The sequence below is a fragment of the Bos indicus x Bos taurus genome, chromosome 18, assembly GCF_003369695.1.
Source record: "Bos indicus x Bos taurus breed Angus x Brahman F1 hybrid chromosome 18, Bos_hybrid_MaternalHap_v2.0, whole genome shotgun sequence".
Classification (NCBI taxonomy): Eukaryota; Metazoa; Chordata; class Mammalia; order Artiodactyla; family Bovidae; genus Bos; species Bos indicus x Bos taurus.
The window spans coordinates 15331282-15350729 of NC_040093.1; the positions used below are offsets into that span (position 1 = coordinate 15331282).

The 19448-nt window shown below is 55.4% G+C and overlaps 1 protein-coding gene across 1 annotated transcript; it reads right to left on the minus strand.

Annotated features, from left to right (window-relative positions):
• Positions 1-7: 7 nt before the first annotated feature.
• On the minus strand, positions 8-19183 carry BCKDHA (branched chain keto acid dehydrogenase E1, alpha polypeptide). Its single transcript, XM_027515725.1, has 9 exons — positions 19040-19183; positions 9506-9691; positions 9313-9399; positions 5776-5884; positions 3664-3825; positions 2058-2264; positions 1819-1960; positions 1435-1606; positions 8-528 (listed from the first exon to the last, which is right to left on the minus strand). The coding sequence occupies exons 1-9, from the start codon at positions 19151-19153 to the stop codon at positions 358-360; spliced, it is 1350 nt and encodes a 449-aa protein (XP_027371526.1). The 5' UTR covers positions 19154-19183; the 3' UTR covers positions 8-357.
• Between the last annotated feature and the right edge of the window lie 265 nt (positions 19184-19448).

Below are 19448 nucleotides of genomic sequence, written 5' to 3' on the forward strand. Positions count from 1 at the left end.
CCAGAGGTGGCAGGGAGCCAAACACAGAGACATAGTTTATTCACTACGTGCTGACCTCTAATTCTGAGTCAAGTTCCACAGACTGACCCACCACGTCTAGCCCCAGCCCTCAGGGGTGTCTAGTCCCAGAGGTGCCCTCGCCCAGCCCCTGGGAGAAGACCGTGTAACTCAGGGTGGAGAAGGGGCTGACCAGTGTAACAGCCTAGCGGAACAGGAGCCGCCTCAAGTACTGCCTGGCTCCTGAGTGTGTTGGAGGCAGCTGTCTGAGGAAGCTGGCACCCTGCCAGTCCCATCTGCCCCTCACACTGGGGCTGCCTCTTGGGGTAGTTGAGGCACTACCCCAAGGGCTATGGGGCCTCACTTCTCGAAGTGGTCCAGCGGGTAGTGTTCACCATAGGTCTGGAGGTGACGTGCCAGAGACTCCTGCTGCTTGCGGAGCTGGGCAGGCATCTCCTGATACACGTCCGAGAAGATCAAGCTGGGGTTGGGCTTCAGCTTCCGCTCAGCCTGCTCAAAGGCCTCCATTACCTGGGAGACAAGGGGTGGTGGGCAGGCAGCCCATCCCTTACCCAGGAACCTACCTCCTCCTGTGGGACCTCGGCAAGGGGTTAAGACCCCTGAGCCTCAAGTTCCCATGCAGGTGACGGAAATAATCATCCTAACAGTGGTGACAGCTAACATCACCAATCCCAGCTTCTCCATCCTTAGTGGAACCAGGCACTGTACCAAGAGTACAGAATCATTTTGGTCTCTTAGCAGCCTTAAGAAGCAGGCAACTCGGGAGAGGAAAGTGAGGCAAAGAGAAGGACGTGTCCATGATGTCAGAGTCAGGAAGCGCGTGCTGCCCAACACCAGAGTCCACCCTGCCCACTGGGCTGCAATGTCCCTGGCATTCGACGACCAGGGCTGAGGAGGGCAGTGCACCGACTGTGGTGGGCACTTACACTGCATTTGGAGTAAGTGCAAGGCCTCAGACAAACTTCTGAGGCAGGTACCCAGTATCCCTCTTCAGAGATGAAAGAGCTGGGGCCAGACATCTGCTGGGACATGGCCAAGGTGCACGTGTCTGGGCATCGTGACATCAGGGCTATCCCCAAGACTCCATTCAATGGCACTCCCCACTACGCCCCACAGCTGGGCTTCCCCGGTGGCTCAATGGAAAAGAATCGTCCTGCCAGTACAGGACATGTGGGTTCAATCCCTGGATTGGGAAGATCCCCTGGAGAAGGAATACGCCAGTATTCCTGTGAGAGAAATCCCATGGACAGAGGAGCCTGGTGGGCTACAGTCCATGGGGTCACAAGAGAGGCGGTTGCGATGAGCGACTAAACGACAACGAACAACCCCCCGGCCTCTCCCTTCTTGCAGCCGTCCTTATGAAGCATCATGGCCCCTGGGGTGGGTTCCCACTGGGGCGGGGAAGCCCTGCCTCACCTTCTTGCGGGACTGCTTCCTCCAGGCCTTCTCCTGCTCGTCGTCCCACCAGCCGCGGCTCTGCAGGTGATGCCGCAGCCGGGAGATGGGGTGGTCCTGCTTGTCCCAGTAGTTGACCTCGTCCACTGAGCGGTACGCCGAGCTGTCGTCACTGGTGCTGTGGTGCCCGATCCTACAGGGGGAGGGGAGGCCTGGGTCAGGCCGCGGCCCTACAGGCAAGGATCAGGAGGGCAAGGCTAGACAGGAACAGAGGATGGGAATGGAACGGAGGCCAGAGGGTACGGGGCCAATGGGGTTGTGCTGTGGAGACAGTGACCAACGTGGGGGAGAAGCTGGGGACAGGCTGTCACGGTTGGGGGATGATGGGGGGCAGCCAGCAGGTACCTGTAGGTCATGGCCTCAATGAGGAAGGGCTGGTTCTCCGCCACGGCCCGCCGCCGGGCCTCCTTGGTGGCGTTGTACACGGCAAACACATCATTGCCGTCCACGCGGATGGACAGGATGCCGTACCCGGGGCCTCGAGCCGCTGTGGGGACAGAGAGGCCGGCCAGGCCCCAGGGCTCAGTCGAGACCTGAGCCGGGAGGGGAGGGGAGGGGAGGGGAGGGGAGCGGAGGGCCCTCACCTATGCCGTCCCCGCGGTACTGCTCCGAGGTGGGCGTGGAGATGGCGTAGCCGTTGTTCCGACAGAAGAAGATGATGGGGCACTCGAGGGTGGCGGCGAAGTTGAAGCCGGCGTGGGCGTCCCCCTCACTGGCCGCCCCCTCTCCAAAGTAACAGATGACCACCCTGTTAGCGTTGGCCCTCTTGGCCGCGTAGGCCGCCCCGACCGCTGTAGAAGCAGACACATGCACGTCTCACCTGCGCTCATACCCCTGTTCCCCAACCCAGGCCTCTGGGGCTCAGGCTGGCGGTCGCCAGGCTCTGAGGGGAAGAAAACACCTGAGCCCTCGAGAAGCTCCCCACCTGGTCCTCTCCCCTCAGCTGACGGCAGCTCCATCCTTCCAACCACTCAGGCCAAAACCTTCAGCATCTTTGAGTCCGGTCATTCCCACACCCGCTCCACTTCCAAAATGGGAGTTAATATTTGACCTCTTCTTCAGCTCGCCCTGGTGGTCCCAGCCCCACCTCTCCCCTGCGTGCCTGAGCAGCCTCCCCCACCCCTGCTCCTCCCACCCACCCTGTTACCCTCCGGTTAAACCCTGAGCCAGACCGACAGGAGACTCTCTCCTCTTCCTCCCCCAGCGGGGGTCCTCTGTGGGTCCAAGTGTGCTCAAAAGTCAAGAGCCGGTATCACACCCGGGCCGTTTTCCCTGTAGGCCTTATGACCCCTGACATACTCCACGTGTTATCTGCACCGGATGCCGTCCATCTCCCCGACCAGGGTCAGCACCCAGAGGCCTCAGCTCACTGCCTCTGCTCATTGCACCTAGAAGGTGCCCAGCACAGCGCATGGACTCCGGACATATCCAAGTGACTAACTAAACCGCTCACCCAAACAGAAGGTGAGGGCCTGATCCTACCTTATGGAAGTTCTACAGGATGGAGATCAATGAAAATGCTACCTCCACCCAGAAGGCTGCCCTGTCCACCTCCCACCTCACACATAAACTGCTCTTGTTCTCAGATATCTAAAACTCACTAGGGGTGAACGTGCCTGGGACTCTGCTAAACCCTGCACACATCAGCTCAAGCGTCTGCCCTGGAGCAGACTGACCTTGTCTTTGCACTCTGTGGCCGCAGGCCTGGCCCCAAGCGAGTCTGCTTCACAAGTGGTCATCTTTAACAGGAGTCACACCAGCTGCGCTAAGCATCGTGAGCTTCCAGAGTCACCTTCGGGGGAGTCAGACTCCGAGGACAGAGGAAGACCAGGGTTGGGGTAGAGAACCTGGGCTCTGGAGCCACCTGGTCCACAACATGAGAGCCAACTCTTGTTGCGACCTGCCAGTGACCTTTCGCGAGGAACCTGGCATACACTCAGTTCTACATGGCTGGCTGTGCCACTGAACAGACATGAGGTGAGCATAAGCACGGGAAACACAGAGTGACTGTGCCTGCCGAGCGCCACTAGAGCCCTCCCACGAGGGTCTCAGAAAGAGAGATCTTGTAAGTCTAGAGCCCAGACCAGCGCTCAGTCCTTGCGCCCAACAGGAGGCCCCAGTGGAGAGGTGAGGGCCCGAGGAGGAAACATCGTCAGTCTGCGTGTGCCGGGCCTGGGTGCGCATTCTCACCCTGGGGGATCTGCGTGGCCAGTGGAGAGGAGATGGTGACGAAGTGGCGCTCCCTGCAGCCGTAGTGGACGGGCATCTGGCGCCCCTTGCCCAGGTCGCTCACGTTGCCGTAGCACTGGGCCATGAACAGCTCCAACGGGTAGTCCCGGTACATGAGCACACCTGCAGCGGGAGGAGGCAGGGTTACCTGGTGGGTATGGGGGGAGGCCAACCCCTGAAGGCTACCTCTTTGCCCGCAGCCGCCCACCGTCAGGCCCTGCCCCGCTGCCGGTACAGCGAGGGAGCCGGAGTAGGGCAGGGAAGGCGCGTTTGGATGCTCACAGGGACGGTGCACAGAGCAGAAAGGCCTGGCTCAGTAGGGAGGCTGCTGTTCGGACCAACTGGCCTCTGCTCAGGAAGGCCACATGGTTTCGTTTTTCAAAAGAAGGAGAAATTCAGCTTGCCTGTTTTTTCATTTTGAGAAATTATCGATTTTTAAGTGTTCCTCTAATTCATTTACTTAAAAAAATCATACGAACCAAATAAATGTATGGGCCATGTTCATGACTCCTGGACTAAGGGAGGAAATATTCAAACCAGTTCTCAGCAGTAAAACCCCTGGTAGACACCCACTCATCATCAAAATCCACAAGCACACACCTCTCTGACCCGGGCTTCTTACCATTCGGCTGGCAGGGCTGGCAGGGGCCCCATGCAGCCCCTCCAGCGTGAGGCTGGCAGGGGCCTCCACTCCACTGTGAGGAGAACGGAGACAGGCCCCGGGAGCACCACCATCCTCAGTGCCCTCGTTCTCCCCACTCCAGAAACGGGAGACACCGACTTAGCCAGGCGAGCAGCTGCCCAGTCAGGATGGGCAAACGGGGTCGGCCTTTCCTCCCGCCCCACGCAGGTGCCCCCCGCAGCTGCCAGGACGCAGGGCATTCCAGGACCCAGGCAGGACGGCTCACTCCTGCAGAGGTGGTAAGGGCCCTAACGGCCCCCGTGTGCAGGCCCAGCTGGCGCCCGCAATGCCAGGCCCTGCCTGGAGCCCTCCCCAGAGAGAACCCCTCGGCAAAAACAGCGGGAAGCACTCGGCAAACCTGCCAGGGCCTGGCTTGTGGCCCACTGCCTGGGGAAATCTAATGATGCTGAACCAGAGTCATTACCATGGGGCGTCTGTCCTCCCGGAGTGTGTGGGGGTGGGGAGTCTGGTGCAGATGAGAGAGGAGACAGTCTGAGAGGAGACAGCCACGCCAGCTGGTCCAGGCTCTGGACAGCCACCCTGGCCAGGCCACACCTCCCTGAAGAGCTGTTCAGGGTGCGAGGCCCTGGAAACAGCATCGCCTCCAACTTTGAGGGCTTATTCTGCACTGTATGCCCTGTGCTGAGGGCTTTGTGTCATCTGCCCAGTGAAACTGTCTTGGGAGGGGTACCCATCCCACACGGTGAGGACGTGAGATGAGGAAGCTGAGGCAAGGAACCTGCCCAGGATCGTGCAGCACCTAAGAGGAAGGGGCAGATGGGGTTCCCTGCTGGGTCCCCATGCCAACAACTGCTCTGGAACCCCCAACTTCAGCTCCATTCTCCCCACAGTCTCTAAATGCTTGTCCGTCTTCTTCATTCCTAGTCTGTGATCCTTCCATCCTCTCCCCCGTTCACTTAGAAATGGTTAGAACACACCGTTCATCTGCTTCTGCTGAGTGAGTGACCTGGCACCTGGATAGAGGCTGGCAGAGCCCTGCACGTGTGGACGGGGGTCCCGCAGCCCCGCCTGCCCTCACTACAGGCTCCCGGCAGCCCCACCACGCAGGAGTCGCCACCCCATCGTAATCTCAATTTCTAGATGAGAAAAATGAGGCTCAGAGAATGGAAGTGACTTGCCCCAAATCTAACCACCGGTCACCAGCAGGGCATGGACAGGTTAGGGGCACAGGCGCTTAAGTACAGTATTGCCAGGCCTCTCGGAGGTGAAGCACCCCGAGGCTCCCTGGCATCATGCAGCTCACACAAGGGCACACTGGTAACTAATGTAGACCTCGCCTTCTGAGCAGGCGGGACTGAGCCTGACCTGTCTCCACGGAGACCACAAATCCAGGGCCCCACTTCATAGGGCCTGGCTGAGCTCCGACGTACCTGCCTCCCGGTACTGGCCAAACACCAGGTCTGTGTCGTCCAGGGCTGCTGCGCTCCCCACGTGTGTCCCCTCTTCGCCATAGTTGGTCATGTAGAAGGATATGCGGCCCTGGGGGTAGAGGGGGGCCCGGGGGCCCGGGTTCACTGAGGCTGGGACACGACATACAAGTATCCAAATGCTGACTGTCTGCTGACTCTGTGATTCCGCAGATGCTTCCTGAAGGCCGGCTCTGGGCCAGGCCACGCTGGCATGCCTGCCTCCATGGAAGAAGTGCCAGGTTGGTCAGAGCCAGGGTGATGGAAGCTGAAGGTGTACCCACTCCACCATGGAGAGGCATCATGGAGCAAGGCCTCAGGTGAGCAAACGTGGGGATGGTGGAAGTTTCCAGAGAGCCGGCAACAAAGGCCGGGAGGCCAGAAGGGCTGGGGTGTAAAGTGTGGCGGGGGGCGGCAAGGTTGGAAAGAGAGAGGCACCTGCTAGCTGGATGCGCCAGTGCCCAAGGTGACCCCTCTTCCTGAATGCCTCAATCCCAGGGCCTGGAAAAGCAGGTCCCCAGCCTCCCTTATAGTCAGAAGTGGCCCCCGGACACAGTTCTGGCCAGACAAGTCGAAGTCTGCTTTTGCTTTCTTGATAAAAGAGATCACTGCAGCGCTGCCATCCGTTTCCCCCACTTTGCAGAGCCATGAAGCCTGGACCTCTGGCAGCCATCTTGTGAACATGAGGCAACAGTTACAGGAAGAAAGTCAAGCTGCCCAAGATGATGTAACACAAAGGTAGGAAGTCTGGGTTCCTGACTGTGGTACTGAGCAGAATGGATTTCTAATTAAAGACCTAAGGACAGAGAGAATGAGGGGCAGTGATAGCAAGGGGACAGGGAATACTGCGGGTCTTGTTTGGGTAAATGGGTGGATGGTGGCACCCATCCCTGAGAAACGGCCTGAGGGAGAAAGAGAAGCGAGTCTGGGAGGAAGGTGCTGAGGTCAAGTCTGGACAGGCTGAAATCTGTGAGGGACACCCAGGGTGAGAAGCCAAGTAGATCTGGGGCTAAGAGGTGAAGGCTGGCTGGAGACCCGGGAGCCCTGGCACAGAGATGGGTGGTGAGCAGGACTGCATGGAAGGTAAATCACAGTCATGCCGGGCTCTGCAGGGTGCCCTGTGCCCAGGCCTCGTGTCCCACAGGCCTAGCCTCCCATCACAAGCCGGGAACCGATGAATAATACTTGCTTCCAAGTGGGGAGCCAATTAAAAGTTAATTGACCGCCCAGTGCCAAGCGAGTGGGTGGATGCTGAGTGCTTGGCTGGGCTGTCAAGGTTGGCGTGGGGGGAGCCTGAGAGGGGGGAATCCCAGGAAACGGGACCTGGGCTAGTGGCAGAGATCACTGGCTGCCTATCCAGCACCTGATCCCTCTTCTCTTTACTAACAGGTCTCACTGCACCACCAGCAGCCACCGCCCAGACTAACAGACTGCATTCTCAGTGTCCGTGGCAGCTGGGAGTGACCAGTGACACGTGTGGTGTTATTTGGTGGGACTACCTAGGAAGTTCTATAAACGTGGGTATGGGAAGATAGCTGGGCAGTGCCATGTCCAGCCTTCCACCTTCCTTCTACTTCCTGCCTGGGGTAAGACGTGATGGAGGGCTCCAGCAGCCACTGTGTTCCTGAGGGGCCCTAGAAGCCAGAAGCCAGTACTGGGTGTCCAGTGACACTGTGGTGCATCAGTCCCGACCACCTGTTTCCACATTTCTTTTATGTAAGAGAAGGAAACTACTAATCTGTTTAAACTATTGCTTTTATTTTTGTCAGGATTTGGGAGGTGTTGAGGGAGGGCTGTCTGCTACTTATAGCTGAGAGTCATCCTAGCTAATAAAGGCTGGAACCTGATGGCCAAGCTGATCTTACTGAGGGTTCCCAGTGTTGGCCAATGGCCAAGTGACCTGATGTGTGGGTCTCAGGGAACTCCCACTCCCACCTTCTGGGATGTGTTCTCTTGTTATTTCTACTTTTTTATTTAATACACTAAAGAAACTGAGGCAAAGACAAGAAAAACCATCTGCCTAAAGTCCCAGTGGTGACTTGGGCCCATGTCATCAGGTTCCAAAGGTCCCGTGTGCACAGTCAATCCAGGGGCAGGAAGGAGCCCATGAACATGAGTGGATGGGAGGCGGGGCCTGGCCCTGAGGCTGTGCAGAGGGGAGCAGATGGCTGAGCGCCACAACGGGAGATAGGGCAGACAGGAAGGGCCGGTCTTGATCTTGTGGACAACAGGAGCCAAGGGAAGTTTCTGGGCAGGGTGGAGAACCCACACACAGCACTGCTGTGAGCTGGTTGCCCGCATGATCTGCTTGGAACTGTCCTCGGTGGGCCTCGGGCTTCAGTCCACAGTGGGGTCACCTGGGGGCTTGATACAAGTGCAGATTCCCAAGCCCATCCCCACTTCTGGCCCAGCAGCGGTGGTGGAAGCTGAGGGACAGCCGGCATCCTCCCACTTTTCTAACAGGAACCCCGTGCCCCTGCTCTTAAGTCTCTGCAGCCCAGGAAGGACAGACTCCAGGCCTCTGCTCCCATGGTTCCCAGGCATGAGCACACAGCCCCAGCCTGGCCGGTCAATCTCACAGGTTGGTTCAAAGATGAATCTGTCTGTGACCAAAGCTGGAATGTTAGGGACCAGACATTCTCTTTCCACTGCTAAGCAGAGAAGATAACAACTGCAAGGCTGGTATCCATGACAAATGCCAGTTTCACTGTTTCTCAGGCTATTATGTACGCCACCATCAACCCTCGCAGCAACCTGATAAAGTAGCTAGAAACCAGCAAACTGAAGCACTGGGAGGCTGAGCAACTTTCTCAGGATCACAAAGCTAGAAGGTGACAGAATAAGGACTCCAGTTGCAGTCCTGCTCCAGAGCCCGCACCCTGAACTCTTTCACTGCCCCGTCTCTGTGAGCCTGGAGCTTCCAGAGACCACTGCGGCTTGAGCATGAGGGAAGCCAAGGCAAAGGAGAGTGGAAAAGACACTCTGAGAGAGAAACAGGTTTGATAACACTTTTTGAGTCCCCGGGTACAGCCGTGCCTGAAACAGCCTTGTAGACTTGCAGGTATTGGAGTCAACAGGCTCCCTCTCTGCTGACACTGCTGAGCCTCGGGCTCTGTCTGCTGAAGCTAACACTGCTGGGTGTCCCTCCACAGCGCACTGGACACAGGCGCTCCAGGAAGCGCCGAGGGTCACCCCGTTCTCAGGACTGTGAGTGTCTGAGACAAAGGGCCATCCAGTCTCCTCCGGTCTTCCCGCTCCCAGCACAGCTAAGCCCCAGCCCAGCAGACAACAGGCTTCCTGTGATCCGGTTCAACCTTCTGCTCTGGGGCAGGACCACCCCTCATCCTCTTCCTCCAGAGCCCCAGGAGGTCTAAGGACCACAAGACAGGGATCTCCATTCCACTCCCTCTTCTTTGGGCGCTGTCTTTTGGCCCAGACACAGGTAGGGTGGGCAGGACCTCAGGTAATCCCAGGCCCCCTCCCTAGCCTGTCCCCACGCACCTGCCTCTGGGATTCATAGAGGATGCGGTCCATGGTGTTGAGCAGGGTCATGCTCTTGTAGAATTTGAGCACCTTCTCCTGGGGCAGCTGCAGACAGAGGCACAGACAGACGTGGGCCAGCTGGGGCCAGAGAGGAGATGGGCAAGGGGCTTGGGCATGGGAGGCACAGGGTCGGGGGGAGGTGGCCTCTTACGTGGGGATCCTCGCTGGGGTTGATGATCTGGCCCTGCCGGTCCATGACCCGGTAGATGGGGATCCCAGAGATGACATTGGGCTGGATGAATTCAAGCTTGTCTATGAACTCCGCTGAGGCCCCTGGGAACTGCGGCTTGTCATCCAGGGACGAGAAGTGCTGCTGTTGCTGCCACCTGTGGGGGTGCTGGGGAGGGAGGGTGGAGGGGAACACCCAGGTCAGGAGCAGCAGAGGTTCCCTGTGCTGACAGGCAGCATTGCTGGTGATGCAGCCGCCAGGCCACGGTGGACTCTGGAGCCAGACACACAAGGTCTGATTTCCCGCTCCATCACTTTCCCAGTGTGTGGCCTCGGGGAGGTTCCTATAACTGCCCTGTGTCTTGGCTCCTAGGCTGTAAAACTGGGGTGAAAATCATAGTATTTATCACACAACGTTGTTGTGAAGCTTAAATGATCTAATAAAGTGGCAGGTGGCTCAGGAACCGGTAGCTATAATTATCAGAGGCCCAAATTCCTCTCCTGGCATTCAAGGACTCTCAAGGCTGACCACAACTAGCCCCTCCTCTCATCTCCCATGGTGCACACACACACACACCCCCCCAGGTGTGCTCTTCACCGACCCCTCTACCCACAAGGAGACCACTCTAAGCCAGTCTCTCAGCTTAGAGTTTAAGTCTGGGAGCCCTTAAAAGTCAGCCTGCCTAGGCTCAAATCCCTTGCTGGGACCATGGGAATGAGCGTCTCCCTCCTCAAGTCTCCCTTTCTCACCTGTAACATGGAGAACACCTCATGGAAACGCAGGGAGGCTTAGACAAAAGCACGCGTATAAAACGGTGAGCAGAGTATTTGTACCTATCGTGAAGGTGCAAAGTAATGCTGATCCTCGTTTCTACCACCACATCTCTGCTCTCATCTACACTAGAAGGCCTCCTCCCCCATCTCCTGGCACAGAGCTCCACACGCTTCGCTGCCCTCTCCAGTCCTAACCCCCTCCAGGAGCCCAGACTGACTCATTCAATAAATATTTGAGCACCTGCTTCATTTCACAGCCTGTACTAGTCTGTGGGGACCTAAGAGAGGCAAGACACCTGCCCCTGCCGCGCAGCAGGGAAGACAGATCCTCAAAAAGTAACACCGTGGGGGCCACGGGTGATGTATGTTCTTCCAGGAGAGGCTGTGGGGTGAGAGCAGAGTGGAAAGAGGGGACAGTTCCCCTGAGGAAGTGAAGTGAGAGCTGGGACCTGAAGGATATCTAGGAGTCAGGGAAGGAGCATTCGAGGCTGGGTAACAGAACACATGGGCTTCCCAGGTGGCTCTAGTGGTAAAGAACCTGCCTGACGATATGGGAGGTGTAAGAGACGTGGGTTCGATCCCTGGGTTGGGAAGATCCCCTGGAGAAGGGCATGGCAATCCACTCCAGTATTCTTGCCTGTATTCTGCCTCAGATATGCAGACGACACCACCCTTACGGCAGAAACCAGAAGAACTGAGCAGCCTCTTGATGAAAGAGGAGACTGAAAAAGCTGGTTTAAAACTCAACGTTCAAAAAACGAAGATCATGACATCCGGTCCCATCACTTCATGGCAAATACATGGGGAAACAATGGAAACAGAGACTTTATTTTCTTGGGCTCCAAAATCACTGCAGATGGTGACTGCAGCCATGAAATTAAAAGACACTTGCTCCTTGGAAGAAAAACTATAACCAAACTGGACAGCATATGAAAAAGCAGAGACATTACTTTGCCAACAAAGGTCTGTCTAGTCAAAACTATGGTTTTTCCGGTAGTCATGTATGGATGTGCAAGTTGGACTATAAAGCTGAGCACCAAAGAATTGATGCTTTTGAATTGTAGTGTTGGAGAAGACTCTTGAGAGTCCCCTGGACTGCAAGGAGATCCAACCAGTCCATCCTAAAAGAAATCAGTCCTGAATATTCATTGGAGGGACTGACATTGAGGCTTAAGCTCCAATACTTTGGCCACCTGATGCGACCCTGATGTTGGCAAAGACTGAAGGCAGAAGGGGACGACAGAGAATAAGATAGTTGGATGGCATCACTGATTCAATGGACATGAGTTTGTGATGGAGTTGGTGATGGACAGGGAAGCCTGGTGTGCTGCAGTTCATGGGGTCGCAGAGTTAGACACGACTGAGCAACTGAACTGAACTGAACTGAACTGATTCTTGCCTGGAGAATCCCATGGACAGAGGAGCCTAGCTGGTTACACACAGTCCATGGGTTCCCAAAGAGTCGGACATGACTGAAGTGACTTAGCACGCATGCATGGCAGAATAGGCAAAAGGCAAAACGTGAAGAGTGGCATGTATCTGTGGAACTGGGGAGGAGTCCTGTGGGAAACATCGCAGCCCCTGGCTCAGGGGTGGCCTGGCAGGGAAAGCCTGGAAGGCCACAGGCGCACCAGGAGAATCGATCCCATTTCTCAGCTCTCCAATTAGACAGCCTTGAACCACCTGTGTCACAACAGAGCCCCTTTTAATACAGGGGTGCCAGGCTGATGTCCCCAGACACAGCCCTCACCGAGTGCTCAGAGCACGTCCGGGAGACAGGGCGCACTTACTATTGCCCTTCAAACAAGGAAGCTGAGGCTCAGGGCGGCCATATCACCTCCTGTACCAGGCCCCAGAGCTAAACCAGGCGGGTAAGTCGGAACTGGGCTTCAAACCTGGGCAGGGCTGACAGCCAGACCCCCAAGCTCAGGCTCCCCACCCCAGCTGCCCACTTCCCACAGGTCCCCGGGGTCCTCTCTCGGCTGGCTAACTGTGGCTTCACTTCCCAGAGGAAGTGAAGCACGCCACCTGGGCTCGTCCTGAGCTGGGTCTCACACGAGGGTGCGCAAATGGGTTCCCCACCTTCCCTCCTTTAACTGAGGTAAAGAGGCCAGTGGGGGAATGTGAACGAGTGTGCGTTTCTCTGCATTTGTGGTGGTGAGGAAGTAAAGGAAATTATGCTCTGACGGCAGGGCAGGCCCAGGCCTGCCAAGGCAGGGCAGCTGCTCAGCTCTTGCAGACCACCCCCTGCTTTCAGGGTGCTCATGCAGGCTGGGCCCTCCCAACTACCTGGAGGTGTCTTATCTCCCCCACACACACTATGAGCTCCGGAGGCAAGGAGCATGTCCACATGGGTTTACAGGGCACACTCTTCAACAGGGAATTACTGACCCAACGCATGAATGAGCAAGTAAGTTCACTGGCTTGGAGTCTGACCAACCTGGATTCCAATTTCTTAGCTCACTGCACAGCCCTCTGCAAAACAGTGTCTCTGAATTTCTTCATCTGTGAAAAGGCTGCACAGGGTTACAAGTAGTACTTCACATAAGGCATGCAGAAGGTTCACCACAGGTGTGGGACCTATTATATGCTCAAAAACTGGTAGAAGGAGGGGAAAAAACCAAAATCTAGGAAGAGAAATGAGAAAAATTGACTGGCACCTCGGGAAGATGGGGAAAAGGGGAGTTGGGGAGGACTGCCTGCATCTCAGACCAGATGGTAACTCCAGACCGGGCCCCAGTGGACACTTGAGACTGAGGTGCAGGGAGACTCCATCTGAGGGGCTCTGGGACAGGAGGCCAGGGGCCAGCAGGGCCCAGGAGGACAGAGTCGCAAGGCTCAGCACAAACCCCAGTGTCAGGGCACGGCTATCTGCCTCCAGAGGCTGGAGGGCTACCAGCAGGGTGCTGTCCCTGGAGCCGGGCCTCGGCGGAGCCCCGTATCCGGGGCCTGTAGAGATGAAGGTGGTACCCATGCCAAGGGTACTGTGCTGATTCCAAGAGCTTTCAGAGGGCTCCGCACAGTGCTGGCTCTCAGGAATGGCTCCATCATGGGGCAGGGGGAGGGGGCAGGGGTGGAGGGCACGCAGTGAATCACATGCAGAGGATATATGCCTCTCCACCCATTTTCCTTTCTTTTTGGTGTGGGTGGGTTTGTCCTGGTGGAATCCTGCAGAAACTGCACAGATTTACACAAAGCCTTGAAGCCATGCCCTCTCCCAGCACAGGACCAAGAGATGCTCTGGAAGGCCAGGTCTGCCCCACAAGTACTGAGGGCAGTACTTGTGGGAGCCATAGCGCCATAGTTAAGGACAAGGACTCCGAGTCCATCACTGCTTCCGGGATGTGGAACTACAGCTCCCTCAGTTTCCTCATGTGTAAAGAAAGTTGGTGTGCCGATTAAGAACTCCTGTGTGTAGAGGACCTCATGCCTGACATATAACTAATGCTGGACAAATATGAGTAGCTAACAAGTGTGCCTGATGGCTATTGTGGTCAAGCAATGCATCAGTGAATATTTGCTCTAAGTCAAGCCCTGAACTGAGGGCTGGAGACAATGGGGAGAGATGGATGATGGACACTGAACACAGGAGTTACAATCAGGAGGGGCGATCTCAGAGGAGGCAGGATCGGGAAGGGTCCACATACGTCAGTTAGGGTGAGGGCTGGAGGGCTGAGTGGCCTGTGCTTGAATCCTGGCTCTCCAGTCACGTCACATTAGGCAGGAGACCGCCTCCCTGAACCCATAAAGAATTTCTACTTCAACAGTTGGTGGTGGGCGGGTAGAAAGCACCTGCTATACCTGCTCACCATCTGTATAGCGTATAAGCCTTTCACCACCTCACTATCTGTATCACGTGCAAGAGGAAAAGCCTCAGGGAAAAGGAATAGGGAAGCTGAGGCCTGCACAACGAGCAGGGGCGAGCCAGGCAAAACTGGGAGGGGAGAACATGTCAGTTTTCCGGAAGGACAAAGGCTGAGGCCAGAGGAGAGACCCTGGCACCGTGGAGACAATCTGGCTGCGGCACGTTAAGGACGTGCGTCCAGGCCACACCAGGCCCGTGCTGTATGATGTCCATGTCCCACTGGACCCGAGGAGGGCACCACGACCACACCGCCGTAAGAGAGGTGGTCCCGAGGCTCAGAGGGGTTAGGCAACCTGTCAGCGATCCAAGATCGAGAGCAGAGATGCCAGCACATGAAGCCAGGCAGCCTGACCACTACAGGGAAGCTGGAGAGGATGGTGGGGTCCAGCCTGGGATGGCTCTGTGGATGGGGCCAGGGAACCGGGTCCTCTCAAGCTAGGATGGCTAAAGTCACCTCAGCCAGCGCTCTCATTGCCCTCAAAGAGAGCTAAACCCTGGCTCTACTTCCAGCTGAGGAATGTCAGTGCCCTCATTAGCGGCCTCCCTTTCCTGGGGCCAGAGTGGGGCGGGGGCCTGGCTGGGGAGGCCAGGGAAGGCTGGAGACAGGTCAGGCTTTTTCTGGCCTCAAGGACCCGGGGGGTTTAGAAGCACTAAGCTCCCCAAGGCACTGAGGGGTAAAGCATCCTTGCTTTGCATCAGTCAGAGCCACAGCAGTGTCACTGTCCCTGGAGAAAAACAGCAGCTCCCATTTCCTGAGCCTTCATGGAGCGCATAGTGTGGGTGGCAGTAGTGGTTTAGTCGCTAAGTTGGGTTTGACTCTTTGCGGCCCCATGGATGGTAGCCCACCAGGCTCCTCTGTCCATAGGATTTTCCAGGCAAGATATTGCCATTTTCTTCTCCAGGGGATCTTCTCCAACCCAGGACCAAACCCGAGTCTCCTGCTTGGCAGGAAGATTCTTTTGCGCTGAGCCACCAGGAAAGCCCTAGGTATGTGTCATAAGTACTTCCTAAGAACCGTTTCCTTTAACCCTCAGATCTCTCTCTGAGGGAGGCACTGCTGCTGTCCCTGTTCTACAGATTGAGACTGGTGGTGGGGGCGGGAAAGCTTCTCTGAAGAAGTGACCTGTCTGCCCACACTGGAAAGACCATATCCCTGCCAAGGCGGTGGGAGCTCACCCAAGGGAAGGGAAAATGCCAGTGGAGCTGAAGTGCAGGGAGGGGAGGGCACCCCACCCTGCCACCAGCCCCAGGCAGAGGCTGACGATGCACACCCAGTCTGGACTAAGCAGGATGCAGTAAGACCTGAACCGAAGTCCTGCCCCTGCTCCTCCCGGCAGTTCTGGAGTCCAGAGCTCCAAGTTCAGACCTCACCTCTCTGAGCCTCAGTTTCCTCCCCTGTAACAGAAGAAAACTACCAGTACCATGCCTTGCAGTGTTAAATATAACAATGGTGTGAGCTGGCCCTGTCGATGAGAAAGTGCTTCATTAAGACACCAGCCAAGAGGGAGATGATGAACTACTGTTTCATGCTGCAATATACTCTGGGCACCAACCGTGTGGAGATGCTGCACAGGGCCCTGGAGTTCTAGAGCCCCCAGACACACTGCCTGAACAGCAGGGTCCGAGAAATACTATTACTGATCATTCACACAGACCCAGCTTTGAGGTGCTCCCTGACTCCCAACTGGGCAGGAGGCACTCCAGTCACCCCACCTGCTACAGCTCAGAGAGGTGAAATGACTTCATTGAAATCACACTTGCTTCTTGGGGTGGTGGCTGAGAAAACAACTCAGGACTCCAGGACAATCAAGTTCCCTTCCTCCTCTTCTCCCTGAACAATAAAACGTCTGCTAGAAACAAGACTGAGGGCAGAACCAGCCAAATGCCTCCAAGGCAACAGGGCATAGCCTGAGTAAGGGCAGTGAAAGGAGGGGCAAGCAGGTGGGGGCTGGGGGTAAGTGGAGAATGAGGAGCCCTCCTCCCAACGCAGCCTGCGCCAACAACCCAGTCAGTCCACTACAAGCACAACCTCCCAACCTGCCTCCAAGATACCATCTCCTGACTCCACCTTGACTGCCTAAAACTGCATCATCCAACATGGCAGCCACCAACCTCTTCTAGCTATTTAAAGTCACTAAAGTTAAATGAGAACTTCAAGGGCTCTGTCATACTGGCCACATTTCAAGGGCCCAGCAGCCATGGGTGGTTAGTGGCTACTGTACTGAACAACGTGGACATCATCACGAAAAGTCAGCCCGCCAGGCTCCTCTGTCCATGGGATTCTCCAGACAAGAATACTGGAGTGGATTGCCATTCCCTTCTCCAGGGGATCTGCCTGAACCAGGGATCGAACCTGTGTCTTCTGCATTGGCAGGCGGGTTCTTTACCATCTGAGTCATGAGGGAAGCTGCTACTGGACACACCAGGCCCCAGATCTTTGAATAAATGCTATTACTCCTTCCTCTTCCCTCCAAAAAACAAACAAACAAAAAAACAAACGTTTTTTACACTTAAAAACAAGTGAGATAATTTAAAGTGGAGAAGAAACAGGGACTCTCAAAATACACAGAGAATTCCCTGGTGGTCCAGTGGCTAAGACTCCACGTTCCCAATGCAAGGGGCCCAGGTTCGAGCCCTAGTCAGGGAACTACCTCCCTCATGCTGCTAGAAAGACCCAGTACAGCCAAATAAATAATTAAAGACCACCGCCCCCTGCTTCCCTCCCCACCAACAGACCTCACTCAAAAAAATAAAAGGAGGGAAGGCCAGAGGGAAGAGTAGCAAGGAGACTGAGCCAGAAAGGAAGCAGATTTAATCAGCCATGAGTGACCTTTCCCTCCTCCCATTCAGTCAAGCTCACCCTCACTCCACAGGCTCAACCAATGGGCTCTAGGGATGAAGCTATGGAGGATCTGACTGCTCAAATCAAAACCAAGCCCCAAGAGAGACCAGCCCAAAGGCAGGGACTCTCCCACCTCCCTCTTGCTCCAGTAACCTTTTTGAAATTACCTGCTTCAAGTGACTCCCTTCTTAGGTCTTCCCACACATTATTCACAGCCCATCCTCCTCCCATTTCTCCCTCTAGCAAGAGCTTCTTCCCAGATTCCATCTTCCCTTCCTAATGGTTTGGGATCAGATGGTGAGACCCAACCCCATAAGGTCTGGATAGAATTCCCACCAAGGCCTTCACCAATCCAGGCCTTTCCCAAGTCACCTCCCTTCTTCTTCCCCCATTTCCAAGGTGAGTTTTTGTCCCTTCCCTCCAACCTCACTTTCAACAGTGGCTAACACTCCAATTGCCCTCATCATATGCCAGATCCAGGTCTTAGTACTTTACATATTTAATTTTCACAACTCTACGAGGTGACGATTGTCAGCATTTTACAGACAGGAAAATCAGGTCCAGAGAAGAGCAGTCCCTTGCCCAAAGCTACAGAGCTAGAAAAAGGCAGATTACACAACAAGGCCTCACATGATTTAGCATGAGCCAATCTTCTTAATCACTACTCTTATATGCAAAATCTCAGTTCACAGCTTTTCTCAGCCCCCTGCCTCTCTCCCTCTAAACAGTGGTTCCCATCTACATTTCTGCTGTGAGAGCCTGCCATTAGCAGCATCAATCTAAAGGGAGTCTGCTCCTTTTGACAAGAAACAAGGCATTTCTCCACTGTTTCTAAGAAATACGGACTAAGTGCTCTGCCAGGACCTCTCCCCTCATTAGTTCAACAAATATTTACTGATCACCTCCTCCTTAGAGTGACCAAAACCGACAAGGTCCTTGACTACTGTTCTATATCGGAGGCACAGGATCCACCAATTTTTATAAGTATTTTATCTTTATTTATTTGGCTGCACCGGGTCTTAGTTGTAGCATGCAGGATTTTTAGCTGCGGGATCAGATCAGATCAGATCACTCAGTCGTGTCCGACTCTTTGCAACCCCATGAATCGCAGCACACCAGGCCTCCCTGTTCATCACCAACTCCCGGAGTTCACTCAGACTCACGTCCATCGAGTCAGTGATGCCATCCAGCCATCTCATCCTCTGTCCTCCCCTTCTCCTCCTGCCCCCAATCCCTCCCAGCATCAGAGTCTTTTCCAATGAGTCAACTCCTCGCATGAGGTGGCCAAAGTACTGGAGTTTCAGCTTTAGCATCATTCCTTTCAAAGAAATCCCAGGGCTGATCTCCTTCAGAATGGACTGGTTGGACCTCCTTGCAAGTCCAAGGGACTCTCAAGAGTCTTCTCCAACACCACAGTTCACGAACTCTTTAACTGCCGGCATGTGGGACCTAGTTCCCTGATCAGGGATGAAACCCAGGCCCCCTGCATTGGAAGCGCGGAGTCTCAGTCATTGGACCACCAAGGGTGTCCCACAACGATTTTTTTTTTTTTTTTACGCAGTTTATTTAAAAATCAGAATTGGAGCAAAGAAACATGGGGCACCATAAAAGTTCCTGAAAGGGCAACTGATGTCTCTCTCCTCCTCCTTGAAAGTAGACTCTGTATTCAGAAGAAAGTCTTTCCCTTACAAACACAATTTTCTCCAGCTCCTGAGGGGAGAGGGCACACCCTTCTCCCGTATTCTCCAAGCGGCCTCTCCTGGGGATGGGCGGCAATTAAGAAACTACCTCGCTCTCTCCAAGTTTTCTCCCTCCCTTAGGGTCAGAAAAGAGCTGTCTGGCTTTTCTTCTCCTAAGGAAGTGGAAGTTATTCCCTTGCATGTCCTGTCCAAGTGGTTCTCCCAGCCCTCGTCCTTTCTCTTAACAGCCCTTCCTTCACTTCCTACAGGGACCTAAGGGAATCCCCTCACTCTGAAGACCGCATAAACATTCCTATACCTCTTTCGAGAAAACTCTCAGGTGCCCCAGGTACTCACAAATCTAGCCAGCCCACGAGCCCCAAGCAGCCGCAGGAGCGGGAGGCCCGTCCGTCCCAAGCCTCGACTTGGTCTCCAAACCCTGGCCACCGCAACCGCCACCGCCATCGCCATCTTGGCTGACCATCCCTCGGAGATCCGCCCCTCTCCTCGGCGAGACAGGGGCTGCCCCTTCATAAGCCTGACTCAAATGCCAGCCACACCCTGCCAAGAAACCATACGCTACTAGTTCTGCAGCCTCTGGGACACATATGTAGGTGCATAAAGCCACCTAACTTCCCAAAAGTACTCTGACCGCCTCACGTTAGTTATTCCTGTAACCGGCAAAGAAGAGGACAACCCGTCCAGCGCCTCAGGGTTTCAAGGCCGGGGGCCTTGGGTAGGACGAGCTCATGCCAAGGCCCGCCCA